Here is a 15,081-nt window from a genome sequence, read left to right as displayed (position 1 = left end):
ATAATGCAATTTTTAATTTGATTATAACAAAAAACTAATAAAAAACTAAGCATACTACCTTCACCGCGTCTGTATATAGGGAGATGTGGTTGTAGAGGAGATAAAAGGCTGTCCAAGAGATTCAGTAAGCTTTCCAATACTCCACTATTACTAAGTGATCTTTGGCCTATGCAAGAAAGTAGCATGAAGACTCTGCAAATAAAGTGCAGCCCAATGAAAGTTTCAATTATTGAAATGTTTATCTTATTGAGTTATAGAACGCACTTATTAATGTAGCCAGCTAGGGGAAAAAAAATATATATAATAATAATATTTGCTATGGGCTATGCACGGAAAGGCTTCAGTGAGAGCAACTATAGCAAAAATAAGATTTTACTTACTGGCAAATCTATTTCTCGTAGTCCGTAGTGGATGCTGGGGACTCCATAAGGACCATGGGGAATAGACGGGCTCCGCAGGAGACATGGGCACTTTAAGAAAGAATTTAGGTTCTGGTGTGCACTGGCTCCTCCCTCTATGTCCCTCCTCCAGACCTCAGTTAGAGAAGCTGTGCCCGGAAGAGCTGACAGTACAAGGAAAGGATTTTGATAATCCAGGGCAAGATACATACCAGCCACACCAATCACACCGTATAACTTGTGATAACCTTACCCAGTTAACAGTATGAACAACAACAGAGCATCAGTTCAACCCTGATGCAATTATAACATAACCCTTATTTAAGCAATAACTATATACAAGCATTGCAGAAGAAGTCTGCACTTGGGACGGGCGCCCAGCATCCACTACGGACTACGAGAAACAGAATTACCGGTAAGTAAAATCTTATTTTCTCTAACGTCCTAGTGGATGCTGGGGACTCCGTAAGGACCATGGGGATTATACCAAAACTCCCAAACGGGCGGGAGAGTGCGGATGACTCTGCAGCACCGATTGAGCAAACACAATGTCCTCCTCAGCCAGGGTATCAAACTCGTAGAACTTTGCAAAAAAGTGTTTGAACCTGACCAAGTAGCCGCTCGGCAAAGCTGTAATGCCGAGACCCCTCGGGCATCCGCCCAAGAAGAGCCCACCTTCCTTGTGGAATGGGCTTTTACTGATTTTGGCAGCGGCAATCCAGCCGCAGAATGAGCCTGCTGAATCGTGTTACAGATCCAGCGAGCAATAGTTTGCTTTGAAGCAGGAGCACTGACTCTAGCCGTTCTGGCTACATAAACCTTCAAAGCCCTGACCACATCCAGTAACTCGGAATCCTCCATGTCACGAGTAGCCACAGGCACCACAATAGGTTGGTTCATATGAAAAGATGACACCACTTTTGGCAGAAATTGTGGACGGGTCTGCAATTCTGCTCTATCCATATGGAAAACCAGATAGGGGCTTTTATGTGACAAAGCCGCTAATTCTGACACACGCCTAGCCGAAGCCAAGGCTAATAGCATGACCACCTTCCACGTGAGATATTTCAATTCCACCGTCTTGAGTGGTTCAAACCAGTGTGATTTCAGGAAACTGAACACCACGTTAAGATCCCAAGGTGCCACTGGAGGCACAAAAGGGGGCTAAATATGCAGCACTCCCTTTACAACGTCTGAACTTCAGGCAGAGAAGCCAGTTCTTTTTTAAAGAAAATGGACAGGGCCGAAATCTGGACCTTAATGGAACCCAATTTAAGGCCCAAAGTCACTCCCGACTGTAGGAAGTGAAGGAACCGGCCCAGCTGGAATTCCTCCGTAGGGGCATTCCTGGCCTCACACCAAGCAACACATTTTCGCCATATACGGTGATAATGTTGAGCCGTCACGTCCTTCCTAGCCTTTATCAGCGTAGGAATAACCTCATCCGGAAAGCCTTTTTCTGCTAGGATCCGGCGTTCAACCGCCATGCCGTCAAACGCAGACGCGGTAAGTCTTGGAACATACAGGGCCCCTGTTGCAACAAGTCCTGTCTTAGAGGCAGAGGCCACGGGTCCTCTGCGAGCATTTCTTGCAGATCTGGATACCAAGTCCTTCTTGGCCAATCCGGAACAATGAGTATTGTTCTCACTCCTCTTTTTCTTATGATTCTCAGCACCTTGGGTATGAGAGGAAGAGGAGGAAATACATAGACCGACTGCAACACCCACGGTGTCACCAATGCGTCCACAGCTAACGCCTGAGGGTCTCTTGACCTGGCGCAATACCTCTGTAGCTTTTTGTTGAGGCGGGATGCCATCATGTCCACCTGTGGCAGTTCCCACCGACTTGCAATCTGCGTGAAGACTTCTTGATGAAGTCCCCACTCTCCCGGGTGGAGGTCGTGCCTGCTGAGGAAGTATGCTTCCCAGTTGTCCACTCCCGGAATGAACACTGCTGACAGTGCGCTTACGTGATTCTCCACCCAGCGAAGAATTCTGGTGGCTTCCACCATCGCCACCTTGCTCCTTTTCCGCCTTGGCGGTTTACATGAGCCACTGCGGTGATGTTGTCTGACTGAATCAGAACCGGCTGGTCGCGAAGCAGGGTCTCCGCTTGACGTAGGGCGTTGTATATGGCCCTTAGTTCCAGGATGTTGATGTGAAGGCAAGTCTCCTGAGTTGACCACAGACCTTGGAAATTTTTTCCCTGTGTGACTGCCCCCCACCCTCGGAGGCTTGCATCCGTGGTCACCAGGACCCAGTCCGGAATGCCGAACCTGCGTCCCTCGAGAAGGTGAGCACTCTGCAGCAACCACAGGAGAGACACCCTGGCCCTGGGGGATAGGGTGATTAACCGATGCATCTGAAGATGTGATCCGGACCATTTGTCCAGTAAATCCCATTGAAAGGTCCTCGCATGGAACCTGCCGAAGGTAATGGCCTCGTATGATGCCACCATCTTTCCCAGGACTCGCGTGCAGTGTTGCAACGACACCTGTTTTGGTTTTAATGGGGTACGCCTGATGAGGTGGATAAATAAGGACATGAAGGTATGCATCCTTTATGATCAGAGACACCATAAAATACCCCCCTTCCAGGCTTGCGATGACCGCTCTGAGCGATTCCATCTTGAACTTGAACCTTTTCAGGTATCTGTTCAGGCATTTTAAATTCAATATGAGTCTGACCGAACCGTCCGGTTTCGGTACTACAAACATGGTCGAATAATAACCCCTTCCTTGTTGAAGGAGGGGAACCTTGACCACCACCTGTTGAAGATACAATTTGTGAATTGCAGTTAACACTATTTCCCTCTCGAGGGGAGAAGCTGGCAGGGCCGATTTGAGGTATCGGTGAGGGGGCATCTCTTCGAATTCCAGCTAGTATCCCTGAGACACAATATCTATTGCTCAGGGATCCAACTGGGAGTGAACCCACTTGTGGCTGAAGTTTCAGAGACGCGCCACCACCGGGCCTAGCTCCGCCTGTGGAGCCCCAGCGTCATGCGGTGGATTTAGTGGAAGCCGGGGAGGACTTCTGTTCCTGGGAACTAGCTGCGTTGTGCAGCTTCCTTCCTCTGCCCCTGCCCCCTGGCAAGAAAGAACGCACCTCGGACTTTCTTGCCTCTTTGTGATCGAAAGGACTGCATTTGGTAATACGGTGCTCTCTTAGGTTGTGAGGAAATATATGGCAAAAAAATTTGACTTTCCAGCAGTAGCTGTGGAGACCAGGTCCGAGAGACCCTCCCCAAACAATTCCTCACCCTTGTAAGGTAAAACCTCCATGTGCCTTTTTGAGTCGGCATCACCTGTCCATTGCCGAGTCCACAGGACCCTTCTGGCAGAAATCGACATAGCATTTATTCTAGAACCCAGTAGACTAATGTCTCTTTGAGCATCTCTCATATATAGGACAGCGTCTTTTATATGCCCCAGGGTCATTAATATAGTATCCTTGTCTAAGGTATCAAGATCCTCAGACAGGGTGTCTGTCCATGCTGCTACAGCACTACACACCCAGGCCGACGCGAACGCTGGCCTCAGTAAGGTACCTGAATGTGTATAAATGGACTTCAGGGTACCCTCTTGCTTTCTATCCGCAGCATCTTTGAGGGTGGCTGTATCCTGTGACGGCAGGGCTACCCTCTTGGATAAGCGTGTTAAAGCTTTGTCCACCCTAGGGGAGGATTCCCAGCGTAGCCTGTCCGTTGGCGGGAAAGGATACGCCATAAGCATCCGTTTGGAAATCTGCAGTTTTTTATCTGGAGATTCCCAAGCCTTTTCACATAACTCATTTAGCTCGTGTGAGGGGGGAAAGGTCACCACCTGCCTTTTTTCCCCATACATATGAACCCTCTTGTCAGGGACTGGGGTTTCCTCTGTGATGTGCAACACATCCTTAATTGCTATAATCATATAACGGATGGATTTAGCCAATTTAGGCTGTAACTTTGCATCATCGTAATTGACACTGGAGTCAGAATCCATGTCGGTATCTGTGTCAACAATTTGGGATAGTGGGCGCTTCTGAGACCCTGACGGCCTCTGCGACATAGGATGGCACGGGCTGAGACCCTGACGGCCTCTGCGACATAGGATGGCACGGGCTGAGACCCTGACTGTCCTAAGGCTTCAGCTTTATCCAACCTTTTATGCAAGGAATTAACATCATTTAAAACCTTCCACATATCCATCCAATCAGGTGTCGGCGACGTCGGCGGAGACACCACATTCATTTGCTCCCGCTTTGTTTCCACATAGCCTTCTTTGTCAAACATGTCGACACAAGCGTAGCGACACACCACACACATAGGGAATGCTCTTTTTGAAGACAGTTCCCCCACAAGGCCCTTTGGAGATACAGAGAGAGAGTATTCCAGCACACACCCCAGCGCTATATAACCCAGGAATAACACAGTAACTTAATGTTAACCCAGTAGCCGCTGTTTATAGGATTTTTTGCGCCTAATTATGTGCCCCCCCTCTCTTTTTACCCTCTTCTACCGTGTATCTGCAGTGGAGAGCCTGGGGAGCTCCCTCTCAGCGGAGCTGTGGAGAAAAAATGGCGCTGGTGAGTGCTGAGGAAGAAGCCCCGCCCCCTCAGCAGCGGGCTTCTGTCCCGCTTCAATGTACAATTTTTGGCGGGGGCTCATACATATATACAGTGCCCAACTGTATATATGTGTACTTTTTGCCAAAGAGGTCCCAATTGCTGCCCAGGGCGCCCCCCCCCTGCGCCCTGCACCCTTACAGTGACCGGAGTATGTGAGGTGTGTGTGGGAGCAATGACGCACAGCTGCAGTGCTGTGCGCTACCTCAGTGAAGACTGGAGTCTACTGCCGCCGATTTCGAAGTCTTCTTGCTTCTTATGCTCACCCGGCTTCTGTCTTCCGGCTCTGCGAGGGGGACGGCGGCGCGGCTCTGGGATCGGACGACGAGGGTGAGATCCTGTGTACGATCCCTCTGGAGCTAATGGTGTCCAGTAGCCTAAGAAGCAGGACCTATCTTCAGAGAGTAGGGCTGCTTCTCTCCCCTCTGTCCCACGATGCAGGGAGTCTGTTGCCAGCAGAGCTCCCTGAAAATAAAAAACCTAACAAAATACTTTCTTACAGCAAGCTCAGGAGAGCTCACTGAACAGCACCCAGCTCGTCCGGGCACAGATTCAAACTGAGGTCTGGAGGAGGGACATAGAGGGAGGAGCCAGAGCACACCAGAATATAAATTATTTCTTAAAGTGCCCATGTCTCCTGTGGAGCCCGTCTTTTCCCCATGGTCTTTACGGAGTCCCCAGCATCCACTAGGACATTAGAGAAAAGGAGTTGATGATAATTATTAAATGTTAAGGGCCCCGCACATTAGACGATATGTGGACGAGGTGCCCGACGGCAGATACGGGCGACAATGCGGCGGGGAGGGGGGGGGGGGAGTGAAGTTTCTTCACTCCCCCCATCACCCGCCCCCATAGCAATGCATGATAATGTGGACGAGATTGTCCATATTGGCCAGCATGTATAAGCGACCCGGCACCAGCGATAAACGAGCGCAGGGCCGCGCATCGTTCATCATTGGTGTCTACACACTTAAAGATATGAACGATATCTGGTTCATTAATGAACGAGAACGTTCATATCTTTCAGTGATACCGCCTAATGTGTAGGGTCCATTAGTACTAGCTATTTAAAACCACAGTGCAAACATCAAACACAATATGTAACCCAAACAAAACCATTGCACAAATACAGACGGTCACCACGACAAACTGCTTTTTTTGAACTTATTTTAAGTCTTCTGTCTTTCTATTTCTGAAACCATTTACACTGATACTGGGATAAAGTATGTTCATCTAGTAGTCTGGCATTTAAAAAAAAATAAGCTCAAAATCTGTACTATATCCCCCGACCTATAGATAGTGCCCACAGAGGTATAGGTGGTTTTCTTTCTTACATAGCTGCTTCTTGCACCACTGGCCACAATAGAAAATGACATATGGAAACACCTACTGTTATGCACTGACACCAGAAGAGCGACTTTGTGTAAGTGATCTCCACTCTCCATACTGGGACTGTGAGGCACACCATACCAATCATTCACGGAGGCCTACACCAATAGGACTTTCAGTGTTCAAGAGGCAGGGCAAGTGAGTGGTTGCCGAGTAAGGCAGGCCATTCACTAGCACAATCTGACCAGTAGAGGTCCATCCTGGTGTAGGAAAGAGGGGTTTGTGTTCTTGGAACACTGGGCGGACTTCTCAGTCAAACGCTATCTTTTTTCTTGTGACGGATTGCACCTAAATGAGGAAGGGGCTTCGGTGCTGGGGGGTAGGATGGTTAGTAGGTTGGAGGAGATTTTAAACTAGGAGCCTGGGGGGAGGATTTAGCTAGAAACTATGGGTCATGCAGCGAGTATAGTAGGGATGGTGGTAGTGAGATAAATGGGGGTGGAGAAAGGGGGAGGGAAAGTGCAGCCGGTAAGAGTATTTACATGGGTTCTATTAAGGGTGTTAAGAAAGGTATTGCTAAAGCATTAAATAAGGTGATTTTTGTTACTTACCGTAAAATCTCTTTCTCTGATTCCATCTGGGGGACGCTGCGCCATTACTTGTGGGTTAGAGGTGTGTGGTTGTGGAGTTTGGCACAGAACTATTAAAACCTGACTCCTCCCCCCTCTAACCCCTCCCATCTCCTTCCTGCCTAGCCAGTACCTCAGTTAACGTTTAGCCAAGCCAAAGGAGATAGATCAAAGAAAATTAACTGGTTAAACCAGACAAACATCAGGGAGGGATCGCAGCGTCCCCCAGATGGAATCAGAGAAAGAGATTTTACGGTAAGTAACAAAAATCACCTTTTCTCTTTCATCCATCTGGGGGACGCTGCGCCATTACTTGTGGGATTTCCCAAAGCAAGCTAATAAGAGGAGGGAGACGGGGACGGCATAGCCGTCTTTAATATACGACGCCCAACAGCGGCAGTCTCCAAACCAAAAGTATGAAAACGGTGAAAGTATGTGTGAAAGTATGAACTGACGACCAGGTTGCCGCCCTGCACAGTTGCTCAACAGATGCACCACCGCGAACAGCCCCAAGAGGCTCCAACAGCTCTAGTAGAATGAGCCCTAATTGAGTCAGGAACCGAAACATTAGCAGACACGTAAGCCTGTCTTATGGCCGAAGTTATCCAACGGGCCACAGTATTTTAGGAGGCCGGCCAACCTCGTTTCGGAGCATCAATCAAAACCAGCAAGTTATCCGTACGCCGGAATGACTCGGTGCGAGACAAATAGACACGTAAAGCTCGAACCACATCCAGGAGAGCTAAATGAGAGTCCTCCCCAGGAGAAGATGTCGGAGTAAAGGCCGGAAGGACAATGTCCTGATTTAAATGGAATTTTGAAACAACCTTTGGAAGGAAAGAAGGCTTAGTCCGTAGAACCACCCGGTTCTCATGAAACACTAACAAGGGGGGTCTGCAAGAAAGAGCCGCCAACTCAGATACTCGTCTAGCTGAGGCAATAGCCAACAGAAAAAAACAACTTTCTGTGTCAGATAACGGAGTTGAACCGATTCTAAGGGTTCAAATGGAGAGGTCTGAAGAGTCGTAAGGACCAAGTTTAAATCCCAGGGAGGAACCGGAGGGACAAAAGGTGGTTGAATCCGAAGTACTCCCTGCAGGAATGTTTGAACCTCTGGAATATTTGCTAGTTTCTTCTGAAAAAGAACCGATAAAGCTGAAACCTGACCTTTTAGTGAAGAAAGCTTTAGGCCCTTGTCGAGACCCTCCTGAAGGAAAGAGAGTAGGCGAGGTAGCCTAAACAAATGCGGAGTTAGTCTCCGTTTTTCGCACCATGCAATGTAAATACGCCATATCCTATGGTAAATGCCAGAGGTCACCGGTTTCCTTGCTCGAATCATCATCTGAACAACCGATCGAGAAAGACCTTTTGCCTTCAAAATCTTGGATTCAAGAGCCAAGCCGTCAAAGCCATCCTATGTAAATCTGGGTGGCGACAAGGTCCTTGAATAAGAAGATCTGGTCGCAGAGGTATACGAAAGGAGTCTGACGACCATACTGCGCAGTAGAGTGTACCACTGTCGACGCGGCCAATCTGGAGCCACTAGAATCACTGCGAGACCCTGTCGCCGAATGCGTTGAAGTAGACGCGGGATCAGTGGAATTGGCGGAAACACATATCCCAGTTGAAACTGCCATGGAGCAGTTAGAGCATCGATCAGGAATGCCTGTGGATCCTGAGTCCTTGCGCCGTAGTGAGGAAGTTCTGCGTTGAGGCGAGACGCCATCAGGTCTATGTCTGGCATTCCCCATCGGTCCACTAGAGAGAGGAACACCTCCTGATGAAGTTCCCATTCTCCCGGATGAATCGTGTGATGACTCAAAAAGTCTGCTTCCCTCCTGGAATGTGGATCGCGGAGATCACCGGAACCCAACGTTCCGCCCACGCGAGGATCTGAGCGACTTCTCTCATTGCGGACCAGCTGCGAGTTCCTCCCTGTTTGTTGATGTAAGCCACTGCGGTGGCATTGTCGGACTGCACACGAACTGGTTGACCCTGTACCATGGTTTGAATGTGAAGGAGTGCATACCGAATCGCCCTTAGTTCCAGAATGTTGATTTGCAATTTTTACTCCTGATTGCTCCAGCGTCCCTGGAAGTGATGAGTCTGGAACACTGCCCCCCAACCACTGAGGTTTGCATCCGTGGTGACCATCATCCAAGACCAGATCGTGAAAGGTGTACCCTTTTTCAAATTCCGACTGTGAAGCCACCATTGAAGAGACTGACGAGTCTTTACCGACAAGCGGATCAACTGTAATTCGAGACGCGGTTCCGTCCGAGTCCAACAGTTGAGAATCTGAGTCTGGAGAGGTCGGGCATGAAATCTGGCATATGGAACTGCCTCGAAAGAGGATACCATCTTGCCCAACACCTGCATACATCTGAGGACCGACACTACTGGTAAGTGTAACAGGGTTCGGATTCTGGACTGTAGTCCCTGAATCTTGTCCGCCGGAAGAAACACCTTCTGGCTTTGGAAAGTTGATTATCCACCCGAACGACTGTAGCGTCTCCATCGTGAGATGCAGGTTCTGAGTGAGAATCTCCGCTGATGGTGCCTTGACCAACAGGTCGTCCAAATATGGAGTGATGTTGACCCCTTGACAACGGAGAACTGCGACTACATGACCTATGACCTTTGTAAAAAACCCAGGGAGCCGTAGAGAGACCAAAGGGAAGAGCCTGAAACTGAAAGTGCTCCGGGCCCACTGCAAATCTCAGTAGAGATTGATGTGTTACCCAAATCGGGACATGTAAGTAAGCGTCTTTTATGTTCTTGAATTTTTTGGGTTGAGGGATACGGGTTGAGAGCCTTCAGATTCAGAATGGTTCGAAACGAACCATCCGGCTTGTCTACGAGAAAAAGACCTGAGTAAAAACCCCGACCCCTCTGATGAGAGGGAACCGGAATGATTACTCCATTTTGTAAGAGGGTTGTTATTGCCTGAAGGAGAGCTTGACGTCTGGAGGGATCGTCTGGGAGAGGTGTTATAAATAGTCGGGTTGGGACTGTTTCTTCGAAATCCAACATATATCCTCTGGATATGACTCCCATTATCCACCGATCCGGTTTCGATAGGAGCCACACATCCTTGAACTGAAGTAACCGGGCCCCAACCTTCTTTGATCCCTCCAGGAGACCTGAGGCGTCATGGCTCAGGTTTGTCGGCAGGCTTACTGGCCGGCCTGCGAATAGCCTGGGATCCTCTTCCTCTGAAAGACCCCCGTCTTGGAAATCTGTAGGAAGCACGAAAGGATTGGAAACTACCTCTGCCCTGTGTACGAAAGGACCGAAACCTTGTAGGTTTTGGTTTGTGAGGTGCAGATGGAAGGAAAGGGCTCTTTCCTCCAGTAGTGTCTGAAATAATCTTCTTTAACTCTGATCCAAAAAGAAACTCACCTTCAAAAGGCACTGCCGTCAAGGTTTGCTTTGAGTCAGAATCAGCATTCCAAACTCTAAGCCACAAGGAGCGTCTTGCGGATACTGTCAAGGCTGAAACCCGAGACTGTAGCGCAACCGAATCCAACCAGGCCTCACCCACATAAGTGAGGGCCTCCGAAATCTGCTCTGCTAATTGGATGGCTTCTGACGGATCGTCCGACTGCATTCCCGATACCACCTGTGCAAGCCATTCATCCACGGCCTTAAGTACCCAGGCACTCGCCAGTACTGGACGGAGGGAAACACCTGATAAAGAAAACATAGATTTTAGTAATGCTTCTATCTTCCTATCGGTAGTGTCTTTTAAGGTCACAGACTGTACCGACGGAATCACCGTAGCTTTTGCCAGATGTGAAATAGGAGCGTCTACCTTTGGGTCCGTCTCCCAAAATTTTGTATCTTCCTCCGTAAAGGGATATAGAAACTTTAACTTTTTAGGCGCCTGAAAACGAGAATCCGGCTTAAGCCAGGGTTCTTTTAAAATATCTGCAAAGTGAGAATAAGAAGGGAAGGCAGTAACCTGTCTCTTCTGTCGTTTGAAGAAGGGGGAAGGAGTCTCCTCCACCGCCGCGTCCTGAATATTAAGAGTCTGACGAATGGCTTCTATTAGCAATCTAACTTCCCAAGCCGAAACTTCATCCCATTCAGGATCTACCTCCCCCTCCTCCAAAGGAGATGACAGAGTGTCCGCCTCCTTACCTGGAAACGCTATAGCTGGTAACGGCTGCGATCGCTTAGTAGCAGTCGAACTGCTGGCCGCATTTACAAACTTATTTAAGGACTGAGTTAAATCAGTGATACTCCTGCCCATATTCTGGGCCCACAAGGGCTCCACCTGAGTCCGAACAGATTCAGTCTCTCTAGACTGACGCAAATCTGAAATTGCACCAGAACATGCTGTACATAGGGTACCCGCGTCAGTACTACCTTTTGCTAGCTTTGAGCCACACTGAGAGCAGGAAAATTAAACCACTGAGGCCGTTTTTCCCTTTGAAGGTTTGTCCGGTTTACTAGTCATTTTCTCTATTCTGAATGTACTAAAGAAAGCAGCATACAATTGTGACTAGTGACCTTTCAATAGGAAATTTATAGCTTGAAGAGATCTCTGGGACTGTAACCCAGTATGCTGGCTCTCTTTGCCAAGTAATAAACAGCCTTAGCCCATTAGCTTGATTGTAATCTCCCCCTATGAATAGCCCCTCTATACTTGCGGTTTTGTAAATAAAGTCTCCCCCTGAGAGGCTCTCCTGTACTGCACAGCGTCCCCTCCGGAAGATGGCGTCAGGCAAAGTGACGCGCGCGCGGGCAGAGCAGGGCGGGAAGCCGTCCCTGCACTCCTGTTACTACGCGATCAACCGGAAGTTCGGGCTGCCGCGCGTTGCTAAGTATAGCGACTTACGCGGCGGCTTCTCCGGGATCCCCGTCCGTCCCCACAGCCCCTCAGACACTACTGCGGGTGTAGGGATACAGGTCTCCGGCATAGCTCCCGCTGGCGGGCTTGCGCCGGGGGAGAGGGGGTCGGGGGGGGGTGTGAAATATTAATAATCAATAAAATAAATCAAATAAATAAATATTAAATAAAATAATAATAATAATAATAATAAAATAATAATAAAAGCAGTTAGGGACAGCCCAATACTGTCAGTGACAGATTGTGGCTGTCCAGTACCTTTTTGATCTGTCGTTTTTGTGAATAAAAAGGCCCCAGTGACCAAGGTATGGTGGCCCTTTCTGACAGCATCCTTGTTCCATTTATACCTGTCACCTGTAGACAGGGACTAGGTATAGAAAAATAAGAAAGGAAAAGAAAAAAAAAAAAAAATCTAAGGAGAAAGAAAAACTGTGTCTGTACTCCACAGGCACAAAACTAAAACTGAGGTACTGGCTAGGCAGGAAGGAGATGGGAGGGGTTAGAGGGGGGAGGAGTCAGGTTTTAATAGTTCTGTGCCAAACTCCACAACCACACACCTCTAACCCACAAGTAATGGCGCAGCGTCCCCCAGATGGATGAAAGAGAAAATAACAATTATGTGTCATCATTACAGGCTATAGAAAATGTTGTACGGGACTTAAGGGAAAATACTTATGTCAGGGCGATGATTTTAGATGGGAACATTGGGTTGACCAAAGAGAAAAGTAAGGTGGGCAATACTAAGTACGGTGGGGTTGGAGAGGGAGCGAGAAGGACAGTCTGTATTAGTAACTCTACGGATGCACTAGTTAACCAGGATGGGAAATCTTTAGGAAAACAAACAAATAAAGGAACCGATAAACTAAAATGTAAGCTTGCAAACGCAAGAAGTTTAGCAGGTAAAATGGGGGAATTGGAATTGTTAGCATCAAAGGCCGAGTATGACATTATAGGTATTACGGAAACATGGTGGGACGACTCTCACGACTATGTTGCTAACTCGGAGGGGTATTCTCTTTTTAGGAGGGACAGGACTAACAAAAGAGGAGGTGGTGTATGTCTTTATGTTAAACCATCACTTAAACCATACCTAAAGGAGGTTATCTATGAGGAGATAGGCGATAATGTGGAGTCACTATGGGTAGAAATCTCAAGTGGGGGAATTAATGCAAAAAAACTAGTCATAGGCACGTGCTACAAACAGCCGGATATTAGCATACATGAGGAAGAACAACTATTGCAGGAAATCAAAATGGCTGCGGGATTGGGGGACATCCTTGTCATTGGGGATTTTAATTACACGGATATAAACTGGAGTAACGATTCATGTGCTAATGCGAGGGGCAGCAGGTTCTTAAATATGATCAGGGATCACTACTTGTCTCAATTAGTCGAGGACCCAACTAGAGGTAAAACTACCCTGGATCTAGTAATTACTAATAATGTGGACATTATATCAAACACTAAAGTTGGGGAGACTTTGGGTAACAGTGATCACTATATGATCACATTCGACATCAGTTTCAGGAAACATAGCTACAGGGGTTCAACCAAAATTTTTAACTTTAGGAAGGCTAATTTCAGTATGCTTAGATGTGCACTTAACGACAGATTGGGAGGTTCTGTTTAATAACTAGAACACTTCGGAAATGTGGGATGTTTTAAAAGGGTTGCTGGATAGCAATATTCATAACTTTATTCCCATGGGCAGTAAACGCAGGAGTATTAAACTCAAACCGATGCGGCTTAACAAGAAGGTTAAGGCATAAATGGATAAAAAAAAGCGGGCTTTCAAAGCATTTAAATCTAATGGAAAGGAGGAGTCTTTCAAGTATTACAAGGAGTGTAATAAGAAATGTAAAAAAGCAATAAGAGCAGCTAAAATGGAAAATGAAAAGCAAATCGCTATAGAGTAAAACCAATCCTAAAAAGTTTTTAAATACATAAACGGTAAAAGGTTAAAAAAGGAGAATATAGGTCCATTAAAAGATGAATTAGGAGAATTGATAAATGATGACGAAATATAAGATTTTAAACATGCCACTAAATCTTTTTCTCCTAGTCCGTAGAGGATGCTGGGGACTCCGTAAGGACCATGGGGTATAGACGGGCTCCGCAGTAGACATGGGCACTATAAAGAACTTTAGAATGGGTGTGCACTGGCTCCTACCTCTATGCCCCTCCTCCAGACCTCAGTTAGAGAAACTGTGCCCAGAGGAGACGGATAGTACGAGGAAAGGATTTTGTTAATCTAAGGGCAAGATTCATACCAGCCCACACCATCCATACCATATAACTTGGACTATACAAACCAGTCAACAGCATGAAACAAACAGCATCAGTCAAGACTGATCAAAACTGTAACATAACCCATATGCATGCAATAACTATATACAAGTCTTTCAGAATGTTGACCGCACTGGGACGGGCGCCCAGCATCCTCTATGGACTAGGAGAAAAGATTTACCAGTAGGTTTAAAATCTTATTTTCTCTTACGTCCTAGAGGATGCTGGGGACTCCGTAAGGACCATGGGGATTATACCAAAGCTCCAAACCGGGCGGGAGAGTGCAGATGACTGCAGCACCGATTGAGCAAACATGAGGTCCTCATCAGCCAGGGTATCAAACTTGTAGAATTTAGCAAAAGTGTTTGAACCCGACCAAGTCGCCGCTCGGCAAAGCTGTAATGCCGAGACGCCCCGGGCAGCCGCCCAAGAAGAGCCCACCTTCCTAGTGGAATGGGCCTTTACTGAATTAGGTAACGGCAATCCAACGGCCTGCTGAATCGTGTTACAGATCCAGCGAGCAATAGTCTGCTTAGAAGCAGGAGCGCCAACCTTGTTGGCTGCATTCAGGACAAACAGTGCCTCTGTTTTCCTAACCCGAGCCGTCCTGGCTACATAAATGTTTAAGGCCCTGACTACATCAAGCGACTTGGAATCCCCCAAGTCCTTAGTAGCCACAGGTACCACAATAGGTTGGTTCATATGAAACGATGAAACCACCTTAGGCAAAAATTGAGGACGAGTCCATAATTCTGCTCTACCCACATGGAAAATCAGATAGGGGCTTTTGTGAGACAAAGCCGCCAATTCAGACACCCGCTTTGCAGATGCCAAGGCCAACAACATGACCACCTTCCAAGTGAGAAATTTCAATTCAACAGTTTGAAGAGGTACCAACCAGTGAGATTTTAGGAACTGTAACACCACGTTAAGGTCCCATGGTGCCACTGGAGGCACAAAAGGAGGCTGTATGTGCA

At 47.5% G+C, this 15,081-nt stretch overlaps 1 protein-coding gene across 9 annotated transcripts in view; it reads right to left on the bottom strand.

Annotated features, from left to right (window-relative positions):
• The window catches only part of BIRC6 (baculoviral IAP repeat containing 6), a 771,630-nt gene that overhangs the window by 489,561 nt on the left and 266,988 nt on the right, over positions 1–15,081 (bottom strand). For all 9 annotated transcript variants that reach the window (XM_063917949.1, XM_063917953.1, XM_063917952.1 and 6 more), the window contains exon 31: positions 59–192. In XM_063917949.1, coding sequence (XP_063774019.1) covers positions 59–192 — 134 coding nt within the window. The remainder of the gene's footprint in view (positions 1–58; positions 193–15,081) is intronic.

This window comes from Pseudophryne corroboree, chromosome 4, assembly GCF_028390025.1.
Source record: "Pseudophryne corroboree isolate aPseCor3 chromosome 4, aPseCor3.hap2, whole genome shotgun sequence".
Lineage (NCBI taxonomy): Eukaryota > Metazoa > Chordata > Amphibia > Anura > Myobatrachidae > Pseudophryne > Pseudophryne corroboree.
Note: the sequence above shows the minus strand (reverse complement) of the source record. Positions and strands in the feature narration are given on the sequence as shown.